The following is a 16,730-nucleotide window of genomic DNA, read 5'->3' on the forward strand; positions in this document are numbered from 1 at the left end:
AGGTAAAGTAAATGGCAACGTGCCCAGAGGTAGACCGCGGAAAGAATGATTAGAATGTGTGAATGAGACCCTACTTAGAAGAGACATAAGAAGTCACAGAAATACGAGAGCCTGCATGAAAAAATGCATGGACATAAAAGAAGCTAGTGAAGTATGCCAGGACAGGAAAGTATGGCGGAAAATAGTTAATAAAAAGAGTGTTAGCAGAGTGAACGACGCCTGAAACAAAGACCTTGGCTATTAATGGACCCAAGTGGGGATCCTTACATAACAGTTTCGTGAGGTTCTTCGCTTGGGGTGATTGCTAGAGAGATTGATCAGCAACCTGGGTCGGAGCAGTGTTGCGGAACGAACGTGTTATTTACATAAATAGCACGAGAATTCTGGATCAATCTGAAAAATCTCTATCCCATCCACACACTACTCCTTTCCCCTGCCGAGTGAGTCACGCCTACCCCGAAAGGGAAATGGCTTAATGGTGTAATAATAATAAGAATAATAATAATAATACAAAAAAATTTTAAATACAGGCGGACTGAAGTTTTGATTTTAATCAATTTAAGCATAGAAATTTACAACAAGTAAAAAGCTACAAAATTATATAAAATTTTTTAAAAATACAAATGACAAATCCGACGAATCAAATTTTCTATTTAAAATGGTCATTTATGCAGCTGGAAAAGGGAACGGAGAAATTCGGTCGCAAACTATCCCTTTTGCAGCTTCCTGCTAAGTTAATTATATGCAAGTTTTTATTTTGACTAATTTTAAAATAGAAATTCACAAAAAATATAAAAAAATTAAATTAATACAAAACACTTTTTAAATACAGACAGACTACAGTCTTCATTTTATTCAATTTAAGTATACAAGTTTTAAAAAAAATCACGAAATAATACACAAAAATTTAAAAATACAATGATAAATCAGAAAAATTAAGTTTTATTTTTAAAAAGGTAATTTTTCGAGCTGGAAAAGGGAAGGAGGAAATTTTGTCGTACACTATCCCTTTTCCAGCTTCATCCCAAGTTAATTTTAGTCATGTTTTATTTTGATCTAATTAAAAACATAAATTTACAAAAAATGGAAAATTGAAAAATAATGCAAAAAGGTTTTTAAATTCAGACAGGATATAGTTTTCAATTAAATCAATTTAAGTATAAAAATGTATAAAAAACACAAATTAAAAAAAAATTTTAATACAATGACAAATCAGACAGCATGTATTATTTAAAATGTTATTTTTTCGGGTTGGAAAAGGGAAGGGGGAAATTCTGTCGCACCCTATCCCTTTCCCAGCCTCATAATGAGTTAATTTTATTAAAGTTTTCATTTCGATTAATTTAAGAATAGAAATTGACAAAAAATTGAAAATTATAAAATAATACAAAAAAATTTTAAATAAAGGCGGTCTGAAGTTTTGATTTTAATCAATTATGCATAGAAATTTACAACAAGTAAAAAGCTACAAAATTATATAAAATTTTTTAAAAATAAAAATGACAAATCCGACGAATCAAATTTTCTATTTAAAATGGTCATTTATGCAGCTGGAAAAGGGAACCGAGAAATTCGGTCGCACCCTATCCCTTTTACAGCTTCATGCTAAGTTAAGTTTATTTATGTTTCTATTTTAATGAATTTAAAAACAGAAATTTACAAAAAATCGAAATTTAAAGAATAACTCAAAAAACTATTTTAATACAGGCAGACTATGGTTGTCATTTAAATCAATTTGAGTACAGAAATTTACCAAAAATACAGAATTAGAAAAAATACAAATAAAATTTTAAAAGACATTCCTCTGTAAATATTTTGGGCGGACTAAATACGGGATTACATTACTTTCCCGGAAAGTCCGACTAAAATACACTTTTACTACTTTATGCTTCCTCTGCCTAAACACTGACCTATACTATTTTAGAGCCAAAATTTCTTGACCGATTTTTATATTATTTTCTTTGATTAAAAGATAAAGCGATTTTGTAAAACTTCGTTGAGCCATTTATTAAAAAGAAAATTTTGCTGATTTGTTATTTTAGTTACAAAATATCAAACAATATTATAAAGTTTTAGATTTTTGCTACCTGCTTTGTCTCATTCATTGATATTTTGTCATAAAAGTATAGAATTAGTGAATCTTATCACCTTCTTAATTTGTATAAACAAATTGATGAACAACATTTATTTTAGTTGTATTGTGAAGCCTGGAAGCCTTTTTTATCTCAATTTTCTTTCGGAATCATATAGAATTGACTCTTTTTGACAACTGGACATTCGACGATTACATTTTTGATTGTCATAAACAATTCTGTTGAACAAATTCGTTTAATAAGCGCTCTGAAATGCGTATATCTATCCTTTTCAAAGCTTAATGCTAAGTTTAGTTATGTTTTCATATAAATGAATTTAAGAACAGATATTTACAAACAATCGAAATTTAAAAAATAACTCAAAAAACTGTTTTAATACAGGCAGACTATAAATGTCATTTTAATCAATTTGAATATAGAAATTTAAAATTTTGGACCATTTTACCTTTAACTACGTTTTTTATAATTCATGAAACCATTGGGTTGGAAAAACTGATTTTCAGTAGAAAAAACTATAATTTAATTTATTTTTTCATAAAATGTCATATCATTTTTGTTTATAACAATTAAAAATGTAATAACTTAGTAATCAGTTAATAATAATAATAATAATAATATTATATTTTAATGATTTTGTTTATAAAAATTTGGAAAGTGATGAAACCTTATCTAAAATATCACAATCTCTTCAATGAATATAAATTTACTAATCCTTTACGTTTTCCAGAAAGTTTTTAAACCCTAATTATTCATCTCACCGCATTGTATACCACCACTGTTAAGATTTTTTCCTGACTAAACAATGATTTCTTCTACTTTTTTGAATTGTCTGAATAAAGGATACCTTTACTACTCTCTGTCCTCTCTATGATGAAGAAATATACAGATAAAAAAACATAAGTATATTATGAAAAGATCTTGTCACTAGCGATCTGTCAATATTGGCGTCGGGATAAATACATACATACACCACTTCTAAAAAAATCTCAGCGCCACTCCTGTTCCAATACTTTTAGCTGACTAAGCAAATATTTATACTACTTTCTCAGAAATGTCTGGCTACAATGTGCCTTTACAATATTGTCCCCTGAATGGCTGACTATACAATGGCCTGTGTTACTGGTGCTGCACTTCATTATACAAGATAGATTAAATTCATATTTTAATTGTACAGTTTTTAAGTATAATTTCAATGTGAAAGGCTTAGAATTAATAGATTTTAATCATAAATAAGCTTGAACAATGGTTGTTTGTTTTTCCAAACCTTCTACAATCTACATTTTGTTTAAAAAATTGTATCTCTTTTCAAATTATATATTAGGCTACAAATTTTCTCAAAATTTTCTAATAATATCTTCGAAACTGATAGGCATTTTTCTCAGCATTTTTTTTTTTATTTAAAAAGAAAAAAGTGTATATAGATTTTGTTTCAATGAATGTAAAAATCTTTTGAAATGCTTTAAAAAATTTAAAGAGACTTTTAAATTCATTTTAAAAAAATTAAATTTTATCAGGAATCGTAATAAAATTCATTTATTTTCTCAAAACTTTTCACAATTCTCAAAATAATTCTAAATTTCTTGTTCGAAATCTTGAAAAATGTAAATTTTTAAACTCTTCTCTAAAATTAAAATTATTTTTAGCTGTTTCAAAATCTCTAAATATTTTGTTTCAACTAACTCGAATTTGCTTCTTAAATTTTTTTAGTTAAAAAACATTACAAATTTTCCACAAATCTGAAGAAAATTGGTTATTCTCATAGAAATTTCAAACTAGTTAAAAGAATTCTAAATTCTTTGTTCGAATTCTTTAAAAACCTAAATTTTATTTTAAAAATTTTGAACTCTTAAGTATTTTCTATATTAAAAAAAATTAATCAATTAAAAAATCACTTTAAATTTGTTTTCAATTTTTAGAAATCCTTCTAAGTTTAAAATAAGTTATTAAATCTATTTAAAACTTCTCAATATCTTTGAAACTTACTGTAATAAATATTCTCAAATTTTTCGTGTTTGGAAATTTTAAACATTTTTCTTTAAAAACTTTTAGCTTTTCTTTTAAAATTTCACAAAATCGTTTGAAATGTTTTTAAATTTTTAAAAATTTTCTGAAAAAACTTATTATTTTAATATTCATAAATCTCAGCATTCTCTTTATAATCAGAATTCTTTTTTTTTTTATAAATTGCATACAATATAGTTTTAATATTTTAGTTTGTATTTCAAAAATGTTAATTATAAATAGGAAAATATCTAAAAGCACTGTTTCATATGGACAAATAAATTCACGAGACACAAGTGTTTTTAATAGACTTATAATAATGTAAATATTGAAATGAAATGTATTAAAAACATTAAGTTTAAATTCAAGATGTTTTGGACCATATTAGAGTATTGTAATGGCAAACCGAGATTAAGAAAATTATCGATCTATTCTTGTATGATCTCGCTCAAATATAGCACTAAAATTAATTAACGTCTTAATAGACTACCATAACATTGACTTATACTACTGCTAAGGATATAAGATAATATACGTTAACTAACGTTCTATGAATGACCGAATATAGTATGCTACCCTTTCCCTTAAGTTCCCTTCCTCCCTCCGTACACTTATAGACTAGCATTACACTGACTTATATCACTTTTCAGAATATATGATAATATACGTTTACCAACGTTTTCGGAATGTCTGACAATACTATGACACGTTCCACTGTTTCCCTTGCCTCGAGAGGGAGAGGATGAGGGGGGAAGTATTTTCTCGTTACCTTTCACTTAATTTTCTTTCTACCAATCCTTCCACTTATCTACTGCCTAAACACTGACTTCTACTACTTTTCAGGATTTATGATAATATATACGTTTACCAACTTTGCCTAAATGCCTGGCCATACTATGACCTGTACTACTGATTATCCATCCTCGAATTGGAGGGGATGAAAGGGAAAGTAGCCTCTTGCTACTATTTTCTGTAGCCCTTAAAGTTCTTTGTGGGTGTCACAGACCCCAAGCAATTTGCAAACTCTTATAAACCATACTTGATTCGAAAAAATTGAGTAAGTGTCGCCATCTAGTTTTAGTTGGAGACAATAACTGTAAGCAAAGTCGTTTAACAGACTGCGTCAAGTGTCAGTTTACAAGCAGCAGCTGCTGAAAGTGAAGGTAAAAAGATCGAAGGGTCACGAACACCCAGTGTGTACTTAGTGACTAAGACAGTAATTTTAGAGCAAACTTTTTTTTAAATTTTATTCACTTTTGTTTACTTTCTAACGTAAGTATATCATATGAAGTGAAATAATGATTTTTTTAGATTATTGCATACTTTTTTTCTTTGTTCAATTTTTATAATAATAAATCGATTTAAAAGCACTAAATCTAATTCATCATTTTATCATAAAACTGACTTTTAATCTGTGCAAATGAATTTTTTTTGAAAGCACATGAGTGAGTTATGACTTTTGAGGAGAAAATCCCCACTTTTTACTTTTTTGAATAATTTTTTTTTTAAAAACTTAAAATAAATAAATAGCTATAAAATAAACTCTACCTTATAAAAAATACCTTAAACTATATCGGATAATTTTATTGTGACAAAATATTCAATAGGGGTTGAACAATACATGATTAAATACACTGGGGTATGGAACACCCACGATGCACTTTCCCGTGATTTTTACCATGTATGCATTTTGAAGGTTAATTTCCTTTCCACCCTCCTTTCACTTCTCCCACTTAACCTACCCCTCTACTAGTTGACCTACCATTCTCCTACATTCCCTTCCTCAAATATACTCTCCTACTTTCCTATCCATGCAATATTATTTTCTTTTACTACGATATTCTTATTTTCTACTCCCGTTCCCATTATTTTTTCTCCATCCCCTTACTGCCAATCCTCCTTAAATGTGAAAAAGTTGTGATCTGAATTCTTAAACTTTTTGATTAATAAGGAATATGTTATGAGGAGAAAATATTTGCCTCATTAATGTGCTCGACGAAAACACGAGTGGAATTAACATTCACGTATTGTCTGAATTAGAGAGTACGCGCTCCTGAACACCGATAGGCATTCTGTTCAGAGTATTTTTCTCCAGTATAATTGGAGTAGGCTTCCTGTATATTTAGATACTCCGTAGGGCGACAAGTGCTCCGAATAGTTGTACGCAAGAATGGATTCTCGTTTTTTCTTTCGTTCCACACTTATCCTATCCACTAACCCCTCGTTATTACTTCCTCGACTTTAAATTAACGAATAACACCTGGTCTAAAGTGAACTCCATTTTATGTGGTTTCAGTAATGATTATAATTTAATCCTCGATTATACTAATAAAAGATATTTTGGTGTTTTTTCCGAAAATATATCAAACTAAAATATTTGAAATTCTGCCGTGATTTAAAAAAAAACCGTTAATTGCAAAATAATTAAAAAATTAGTTTCTTATGCAGTTAGAAAAGAGAAGAAAGGATAACCTGATTAATAAAATAATTTTGTTAAATTTTTTAAAACGTTTAAAATGATTATTGCTGAATTTTGGGAAAACACCGTCAACTGCAAAATCTGGCGAGTTGTGATTTGGGAGAGCCGTGACTGACCATTAGCTGCAGACAGCTCTACTCATGTACGTAATTTTTGAAAATTCGCAAAAACTTTTTCCTAAAGATTAACTTTTTAGTTATAAATTGTATTATTTAGTTGAAATTTTAACAATTTTCTTAAAAATACATCCTTTTTGGTTGAAAATTCAACTACTTTGTTCAGAATTCTTTCTTTTTGTGTTAAGGTTAATTACAATTAAAATAATATTTTACATTACAAACCTTCAAAATATAAATCTTGAAAATTAAATAAATTTTTATTTTAACAATTTGACTGATAGTATTTCAAAAATGACGCTAATACACATTCAATATTGATGAGTCCTCAATTGAAAATCTTGAAAATTAAAAAATTTTCCATTGTAAATCTTTAACACTAAATAAAATATTAAAGCATTTTAAATTACATACATTTAAAATATAAATCTGTAAAATTATATAAATTTCAACTTTACATCTTCAAAATTGCAAATCTTTTAAAATTGAAAACATTTAAACTGTAAATTGTTAAGAATGAAAACGTGTTAATTGTAAATCTTCAAAATTGTGAAATTCAAGAAATGTCAATTGTAAATCTTGAAAACTGCAGACATTTCAATTGTGAATCTTTTAAAATTAAGGAATATTGAATTTTGAAATTCGACATTCAATCAATCAATTATGAATTCCTAACTGAATAATATTTTGTAATAATTCTACTCTTCTATTGACGGTACGGTGATTCACAAATTTCAGCATCCCAATCAACACCGTCAACTGCATTTTTAATATATTAATTAAAATTAAAATTTTTTTTTTGCAAAAATGAAAAGATCATATGCAAATGAGTCGAGATCAATCAAAAAAAGTTAAGACAAGCAATTAGAATCCGTGATAAATACATTTTTAACAAAATATTTGCATCTTAAATCAAATTGTTGAATTTGGAAGATGAAAGAATAATTTGACATAAGATATTAAAGTTTTTAACAAAAAAGTACATTTTTATTCAAGAAAGATGATTTTTTAAAGAAGATACTTGAGTTTTAAATAAACAAACTAATTTTCAACCAAATAGTAGTATTTTCAACCAAAAAGATTAAATTTATACCAAAATATAAATTTTGAAACAAAAGAGAAGAATTTTTTTGCAAAAGTGTTGAATTGTTAATCAAGAAAAATTTTTCTCAAAGAAAAGAAAAAAAATCTGCCATATTTTTGAGTCATCAAGACAAAAAGTCTAATTTTCTACAAAAAGTTGACTTTTAAACCATAGAATGAAAGCTTTTAAGTAAATAAGTAATTTTTCAGACAATTAGTTCATGTTTTAACCAAATAGTCGAATGTTCAAATAAATAGCTGATTTCTTTAGCAACAAATACGATTTTTTTAGAGTACAGTTTTTATGGATTTTTCATAATTTTACGCTTTATTAAGTTATATTGCAAAAAAGGCGAATAGAAATAATATAATGATTAAGAAATTTCTCACTGAGATTATTATTGTCAATACTGTAACTAAATTTAATGAAAAAAATGCGTTAATGAAGTATTTTTGGACAGAAAGATTCGTTTTCTTCAATGACATTTTTTAAATAAGGAACTGCATTCTAAATTTAGAAAACTTCATAATGTGCTCAATAATCTTATGATTTTTTAAAACAAATGTCATAAAAAAATGCATTATTTGGGAATTTCTCGGCAGAAATATTTATTTTTTGACAATGATAGTTCTTTCAGTTGGGAAATATATGAGAATTTCAGCAACATTCATAACTACTTGATAAATCAGAAATCGGAAGTTCTTGAAAAATGTGTCACATATTTGTTGAATGGCCTCTCATGCATTTGTTTTTTTTCTCAAAAAATATATAATTTATCAACTAATTATGAATTTTCTGAAATTATCATAAGGTTCCTAATTTAAAAGTCAGAGATCGAAAAAAAAGAATTCTTCTTTCGAAAAATGCCTGATGAATGCATTTGTTTATTACATTTGTTTATACTATCTACAATAATGACTTTAGTAAGAAATTTATTGCAATATAACTTAATAAAACGTAAAATTAGGGAGAATCGTAAAAAATTCTTTCAATCAATAATTTCTTTATACAATTTTTGGGTGTATTATATAATATTGTAATATCTTTTACTAATGTTAATGTATGAAACTTAGGCGATTTCAACAATTTCCATTTTCTTGACGAGCACCGGGAACGTCAAATAGAAAAGATTAAATTTTTTCGTCATATTTGTTTATTTAAGAAATAATTGAAAGCTTATTTTAAACATTAGGCTAGACGACTCTCTTAAAAATATTTTCAGCTTTTAAACAAAAAAATTTTGCCCAAAGCGGTCAATATTTGTGGGCTGTTCGTTAATTTGAACCAAAAAAGTGATTTTTTTCCACTGTGTGCTGGAGAGAATTTTAGTGCAGCCCTTTTTGGGATCTTGGCAAGGCTCTCATTAACTATTAAAAATGTTTGCAATTTTGATATACATTTAATATTTATTTGTAAGTATTTAGTCAAAGAATTTAAGTTTATTACTTTAATTTTTAACATTTGACAAGATTTGAAGGCATCAAAGAACTTAGCGCTTTTATCGACATTCACACACACACACACACACACACACACACGCGCGCGCGCGCGCGCGAATTTTCCATCATGATATATTAAAATTATTGTACGGTATATGCAAATGACTTTAATAATATGAATATTAAATTTCCATCTGTTTTTTAACAGTGTTTAGTATAATTTATGATATTAGGCAGAAAGAAAAGCTATTAAAGAAGAATAAAGATGATGGCAAGGAAGAAAGTTTAATTAAAAACAGTATTTCAGGATGGTTAAGGTGGTTTTTAATAGGCTGTGGTGCACTTACGTGTTCTCAGACAAAAGCAGACCCCAGCTATGGCGAGGATGACGGCGAGTAAAGATATCACGCTGGGAGCCAAAACTTGTGCATCGAGATATAAGGGCGTTTCTCCAGTCTCCAGAACTGGACCTTCCTGCATTCTTGTGTTGCCGTTGGGCATTAAAGTACTGAACAAGTACTCCGCCTGCGTTGATCCCGCATTGTTGTAAGCGGTTATCCGCAACTCGTAATTTGCCCCACTTTCCAAATTTACTATCGGAAACCTCGACTGGGGCGGTATGTTATTCGAAACTGAAAATGAGAATCATTTTTTAATATTCAATATAATTTTTTGGAATAAGGGTTAGTACCGAGTCAAGGTAAACACGAGACTTTTTTCCCAAATTCCCTGAGTTTTACCTGCCAAAGTTTTCATTTTACCTTGCCATTAATATTTAAAGAGCAACATTTAATTTTTTAAATTTTGTATTGCAGAATCTTTTAAGAGTGGCATGAAACAATTTAAAATGAAAGTGTATATATTCTTAAATTATTATCATTAGAGTAGCTAATATGCATTAATCATGTGACTGCTGTTCTTTTGTATTAAAAGAAACCAAAGTTAATTGTTTTGTAGGTTGGAAAATTTTGTAAGTTGGAAATTAATTCAAAAAAATTCATGGGAATTCAAAAGTAATTGACGAGATGCCTAAAATTTCAAGATGAGTTCAATAGACCAAATTCCATTGATTTCATTCATTGAGTAAATTTAAAGGAATTTAAGTGAATTAAAAATGTAAGCAAATTTTATAGAATCCAAAAGAATTTAAAAGAATTAATAATAAATTAATATAAGCATTCAGAATCAATTTGAATGATCTGAAAAAATTGTTTGAAAATCTTATAAAGCTTTAAAACCATACGAAAGTCCTAAATATTTACATGCGAGTAAATTATTTTAAATAAAAAAATATTAAAAAATCCCGTTAAATTTTAGAGAATTTAATAATATTTGCGAAAATCCTGAACAATTTATTCTATAAAAATCCTTAGAATCTTTAAAAATATCTTAAAAACTTGAAGGTCCTGTAAACTCACTTAAAATTATTTCTTGAAAATTTCTTGAAGTCTTTTCAAGTACCATAAAACATTTGCTATCCTTTGAAATCCTTTTAAATCACTGAAATCAATTTAAAATTCTTCGAAATCTTTTAAAGTATTCCAAAATATTTCAAATCATTAAAATCTTCTGAAATTTCTAGGAATTTTGTACAGTTCATGAAAATTCCTTAAAAATTTTTTTAAAACCCTGAAATATTTTAAACACTTTGGAAATTCCTCAAAAAACGTTTTCAATCTTATTAAACTATTACAATTAAATTTTTTAAATCTTTTGTAATACCTTCGAATTATTGAAGTATATTAAAAAAGCCTTAGAATCATTCAAAATATTCTGAAATATTATAATCCTTTGAAATATTTTGAAATCAATTAAAGCTTATTAGAGCCTATTAAAGCTTATTTATTAAAGTCTTTGAAATTTGAAATATCAAAGCCTTTGGAATTAAAAAAAAATTCTAAGTATTTTTAATCCGTTGAGAAAATTGCAGTGATTCCAATGAAATTCGAGAGAATTTAGAAGAATTTTGAGGAAACAAGAAGAGTTGGTCGATTTCATTAAAATGGAACTTTAAAAATATAACAAATGCATTAAATTTAGTAAGTATAAAATATCTTTACAAAAATTCAAGGATATTCAAAGGGACTTGATGAAATACCCAAGATTTAAGAATGATTTTGCAAGACTTAAAAAAAAATTAACAACAATTTTATCAAAAAATTAACTATTTAGATAGAAACACCAACTATTTGGTTAAAAAGTAACTTCTTTGTTGAGAATTCATCTGTTCGGTTTGAACATTCAATAAAAAAATTAACCTTCAACAAAATAGTTGAAACTTTTACTTCAAGAGATAATTTTTTAACAAAATATATAAATTTTCATCCAAATAGTTGAATTCCCATACCAAAAATATTAATTTTCAATAAAAAAGGTAATTTCCAAATAAGAAGTTGAATTTTCTATAATCTTCATACCAAAAAGAAATTTTTACATATCAAATACTGTTGCATTCAACCAAAAAAGACAAAGTTTCAAACAAAATAGTTCAATCTTCAACGAAATCAGATGAATTTTCTACTGAAATAGTTAAATCTCTAACCAGAAAAAGATAAGATTCTTGTATTAAAAAAAAAAATTTAGAAACGAAAAAGTCCGAATTTTGAACCAAGATAGAAAAAAAATTTCCAATAAATTGGTAAATTTTCATAATAAAAAGACAAATTTTCTACGAAAGTGTTCAATTTTTTGACCGAAAATAATCAATTTTTAACTAAAAAGTTACTTTTCACCCAAATACTTGACCTTTCTACCAAACTACAGAAATTTTCAAGTAATTGATTAAATTTGCAACCAAAATAGATAATTTCTCGGGTCCGTATCATGTGACGTGCGACAAGTCTCTCTGCGGCAAGTCACACTTGCGGCATGTCACATCTGCAATATATCGCATCTGTGGTTTGTCACATCTACGAAATGTCTCATTTGCGGTATGTCAAAACTGCGGCATCTCTATCTAGTAGCTTTGCTCCCGGGCTGCATTTCTCACTGCGAAATTGACATTTTTGCGGCATCTCTCACCAGTAACAATTCTCCCAGTGGCATCACTCCTTTCCAAAAAATGTTTAATGTTCCATTAAAAACGGCTAAACTGAAGCAAGTCTCCCTGGACTAATTATCTTCCTGGAGGCATCTCTCCCCCGGAAAAAATCTAGGGTCCATATGAATATGATAAATCTGCGACAAGTGCCTACCGCGGCACCTCTCACCCAACAACAATTTCTAAGTAGTTCTAAATATGGAAAAACTGCAGCCAGTCTCTCAAGCGGCATCTCTCCCCCAAACAAATTTTTTAAGTATTTCCAAAGACGCCAAAACTGCGGCAAGTCTCCCCAGTGTCATCTTCCTCCCACGAAAATGTCTTAAGTACTCCCAAAGATGGCAAAACTGCAGCAAGTCTCCCCAGTGTCATCTCACTCCTACTATGCCGCTTGGGAGACTTGCCGTTGATAAGAGATGCCGCAGATGTGATAATGGGGATTATTGCCGCGGGCGAGAGGTGTCGCAGGTGTGAAAATCAGCCCCGCGAGACCAAGTCCAAGGAGACTTGCCTCGGGTTAGACATTTTTAATTTGACATGAAAGTTTTTTGGAAGGGAGAGATGCCACTGAGAGAATTCCTACTAGTGACAGATGTCCGAAAAATGTAAATTCCAATGTGAGAAATGACGCGCGCGAGAGAAGACGCTGGGTAGAGATGTCGCAGTTGTGACATGCTGCAGATGAGACAAGCTGCATATGTGACATGCTGCAGATGTGTCATGACACTGATGTGACATGCTGCAGTTGTGACATACCGCAGGTGAGTCATTCTGCAGATTTGACATTCCACGAATGTGACATGCCGCAGAGAGACTTGCAGCATGTGACATAATATGGACCCAAATTATATATGGAAAATATAACATCTGATATAGTTTTAACTAGAAAAGGCTTTAAACTTAAAATCTGATAGAATTTATAAAAAAAAAGATTTTGTAGAAAATTGCTGAATCCCAAATAAAAAAAGAATCATTTTCTACCCGCAACAGACTCATAAACCTCTCTTGGTAGGAGATATATAATAACATAAATTAACTTCAAATTAACTAAAATTAAAGTTCCAAGTTACTGCAAAAATCGTGAATAAGTTACGATGAAAAAACAACTGCTTGAAATAGTCCGAAGTCGTTCACTAATTGCTTTAGTGTAAATTTCGAATGAAAATGATTAGTTTTGCACTAATTCATGGTCAAACTCTACTAATTCGTTTATTTAAAAAATAAATTAGTAAGAACGGAACTTATATTACTTGAAATAATAGAATTTGACTATAAGTTAATAGAAATCTACGAATTATTCACATACATTTTGTTAAACGTAATTCTTAAATGACTACGTACAATTTCAACCAAAACTTTTCTACTTATTAGTGTTATCTGAATAAGTAAGAAACCATTTCTATCAGCAACTGTTTTTGTTCTTGTGTTAAAAAATTTAAGTTAATAGCTTTCTAATAACTGGTAGGAACATCATGAGTAAAAATGTGATTACTAAAAAATTAATCAGTAGAAGCCTAATTAGTTGAACTTTTACTAATTGAATAAGAGCAAATTCATAAACAAATTGTTTTAGCAAGCATTTGTACCGATTTGTACTGAAAATCAGCATTTTCCTTAAAATTTAAAGTAACATTCTAGTAATATAATTAGTTAACATTATCTTACTAAATTAATAAACAGAAATCGAAACGTTACTGATTGAATTTGTAGAATTTGAATATGAATTAATCGAAAGCTACTGATTATTCGAAGTTATTTTTGCGAAAGTAATTTTTAAATTACATCTCTTTATTTCAATCAGTAGTTTTTTAGTTATCTGTAGAATCTGAATAAGTGGAAAATCATTTAAAACAGTAGTTGTTTTTTTGGTGTGTAAAAATATTTGAATTGGTAGTTGTCTATTAACTTGTGGAAACATAATTAGTGAAAACTTAATTATTAGAAACTTTATTAGCAGAAAATTACTAATTGCATTTGTCTGAATGGGCAGTATTTTGCTATTAATTTAAAACCACAATCTACTAAATCATTTAGTCACTATTTGCGTACTAAATTAATAGGCAGATATTTAACCACTACTGATTGAGTTTGTAGATTTGTCTATGAATTCGTAGAAAATTACCAACGACACAGAGCTGTATGGTTTTCCAAAAATAGCGATTTGGACAATATTAAATTATTTATTGCTCAATAACCAAAAAGAAATTTTAAAAAAATAATTTTGCCTACTTAATCTTAAATTTTTAGTTTTTAAGTTCAACTGAATAAATGCGGAATAATCATTCAACTAGTAAAACTAAAAAAAATGAAACTAAAAATGAAAAAGTCTACATTAGGGTGGTCCGAAAAGAGACTTTTCTTTAAACGTTAAAACTCTTTTCGATTAACAAAAAATGAGTGAAACAATAAAGTTAAACACCTAAAAGAAATCGAGCTGATTCTAAGTTCTTCCGCAAAAATTTTTAACATAAAAATGGTAAAAAAAGTCAAAAAAGGTTCTTTGCCTTTAAATAAATTCTTTTATTTATTACAGCAAATGAAAGCAAAATTATTAGGAACATTATTTTGGATATCTATAAGCCCAGCAGATTGTCATTTTGTACATATTTACTACAAAATTGACATCTTTTGCTTTCTGCATGTCGGAATAAATTAATACATTTTTATAGCTCTTTTTCTTCAAACCACAAATAAAGAAAATTATTGAAAACTAGAGTTATATGACTTTTTCGCTTAAGATAATTCACTAAATTCCTTCATTATGAGATACTTGAACTATTTGAACATATTTCTATATAGAATAATACTTTTTGTACTAGAACAGAGAAAACCAATATAAATTAATCACATTTGTATAAAAATAATTGTAATATACATAAAGGTTTCATTTTTAATTATTATTAATAACTTTGGCATTGTTCGAAGTTTATGGTTCAGTTCAATTTTCCTATTAAACATAAAACCTTTGCCGCATCCGTTATTGAAAAAATATATTTTTAGTATTAAAAGGCAGAAGAAAAGAAGCGAGATGTGAGAATAAAAGTTATGATATATAAAGTATAATTTAAATAATATGAAAATAGTATTTTCTTTTTAAAAAAAGCTTAGTTTTTATTTGTATCTATGATTACAGACAGTTCAATTAATTGTGTAATTATAGATTATCATAAAATAATATATTATTTCCCATTTCGGTCAACATTGTTGAATATTCATAGGCCACTATAAACAAAAAGATTTTTTATGAATAAAAAACTCTCCTAGGATAACTTTAATCAAAACTTTTCAAATCTAACATTTTCAAGATTTCTAAAATTCCCCACAAGATGAGCGAGAGTATCAAAATTTTTTTAATTATTATAAAATAAATGTTTTATTACTGATTTTGAAAACACTTTAGATAATTATAAAGATAATACATTTTTATCATATAATTATACTATATAATTAATTTTTATTAATTATATAAAAAAGTGTAAAAGATTATAAAGAAAAATTGTTTAGTTCTGCAAGAAAGCAGAATTATTAAATAAATTCAAATAAGTTTGAGAGATATTTAGAAGCTTCTAAAAGAGTCAAAATAATTAAAACTAGTAAATTAATTTTTTTTCTCAAATGTACGTTTTCAAAAAGTAAGGTTCGCAGGAATTTTGAAAGATTTGAAGAAAATAATTCTTTTTCAAGATTCCTGGATAAATTTCAAATGATTTTGTATTAAAAATATTAATTTTAAGATCAAATTTAAAAAATAATAAAACGCATATAATGATTGTCATTTGGAAAAATATCGTTGAATATTCTAAAGAAAACTATGCAATTTTGCAAGATTACCAAATTTAAAAGAAATCGAATACGGTTAAAAAATATTTAAAAGCTTTCAAAAGATTAAAAAATAATTAAAAACCTGAAAGATTGCGAAAACTTTGAAAACAATTGTTTCAGAATCAATCACAAATATAAAATATGTACTTTTAAATTTCTTCCAAGGTTCCAAAGGAAACGTATTTTTCCAAATATATTTCGAAACCATGGGAAAGAAACAAATTTCTGGAGACTTATCTCGATTCTTTTTCGTCACACCATCAACCCTCAATCTGGAAAAATCGTTTCGAATTTTCTCAAGAATAATAGGAAAATTATTTTTATACAAAATAAACAAATTGATCGTACTTACTTACTTATACTTTGTTCAAAAAATTATTTTGTTTTTTGAATACAAAAACTGCACGTCTGATTTATTTCCTTCCAAATCATTAAATTGTTAATAAAAGCATCAATAACGTTAAGTTAATTCTTCCTATTTCAGTTTAAGAACTTAAAAGAAACAATCATATTTCATGGTAAGAAATCGATGCATTTTATTTTAACTAATGAATGATTAATATTGGCTAATATTTCACTCAGAGAAAAAGTTGTCGTAAAACAAAAGTATTATCCTCTTGCCAGCAATTGTTTTGAATCAAACCTATTTGATTTTG

The 16,730-nt window shown here is 27.7% G+C and overlaps 1 protein-coding gene across 1 annotated transcript in view; it reads right to left on the reverse strand.

Moving 5' to 3' along the window:
* LOC117170884 (Down syndrome cell adhesion molecule-like protein Dscam2) overlaps positions 1-16,730 on the reverse strand; it is a 315,200-nt gene that overhangs the window by 15,601 nt on the left and 282,869 nt on the right. Inside the window, exon 21 of the mRNA XM_033357927.1 lies at positions 9,560-9,844. Coding sequence (XP_033213818.1) covers positions 9,560-9,844 — 285 coding nt within the window. The remainder of the gene's footprint in view (positions 1-9,559; positions 9,845-16,730) is intronic.

This window comes from Belonocnema kinseyi, chromosome 4 (genome assembly GCF_010883055.1).
Source record: "Belonocnema kinseyi isolate 2016_QV_RU_SX_M_011 chromosome 4, B_treatae_v1, whole genome shotgun sequence".
Lineage (NCBI taxonomy): Eukaryota > Metazoa > Arthropoda > Insecta > Hymenoptera > Cynipidae > Belonocnema > Belonocnema kinseyi.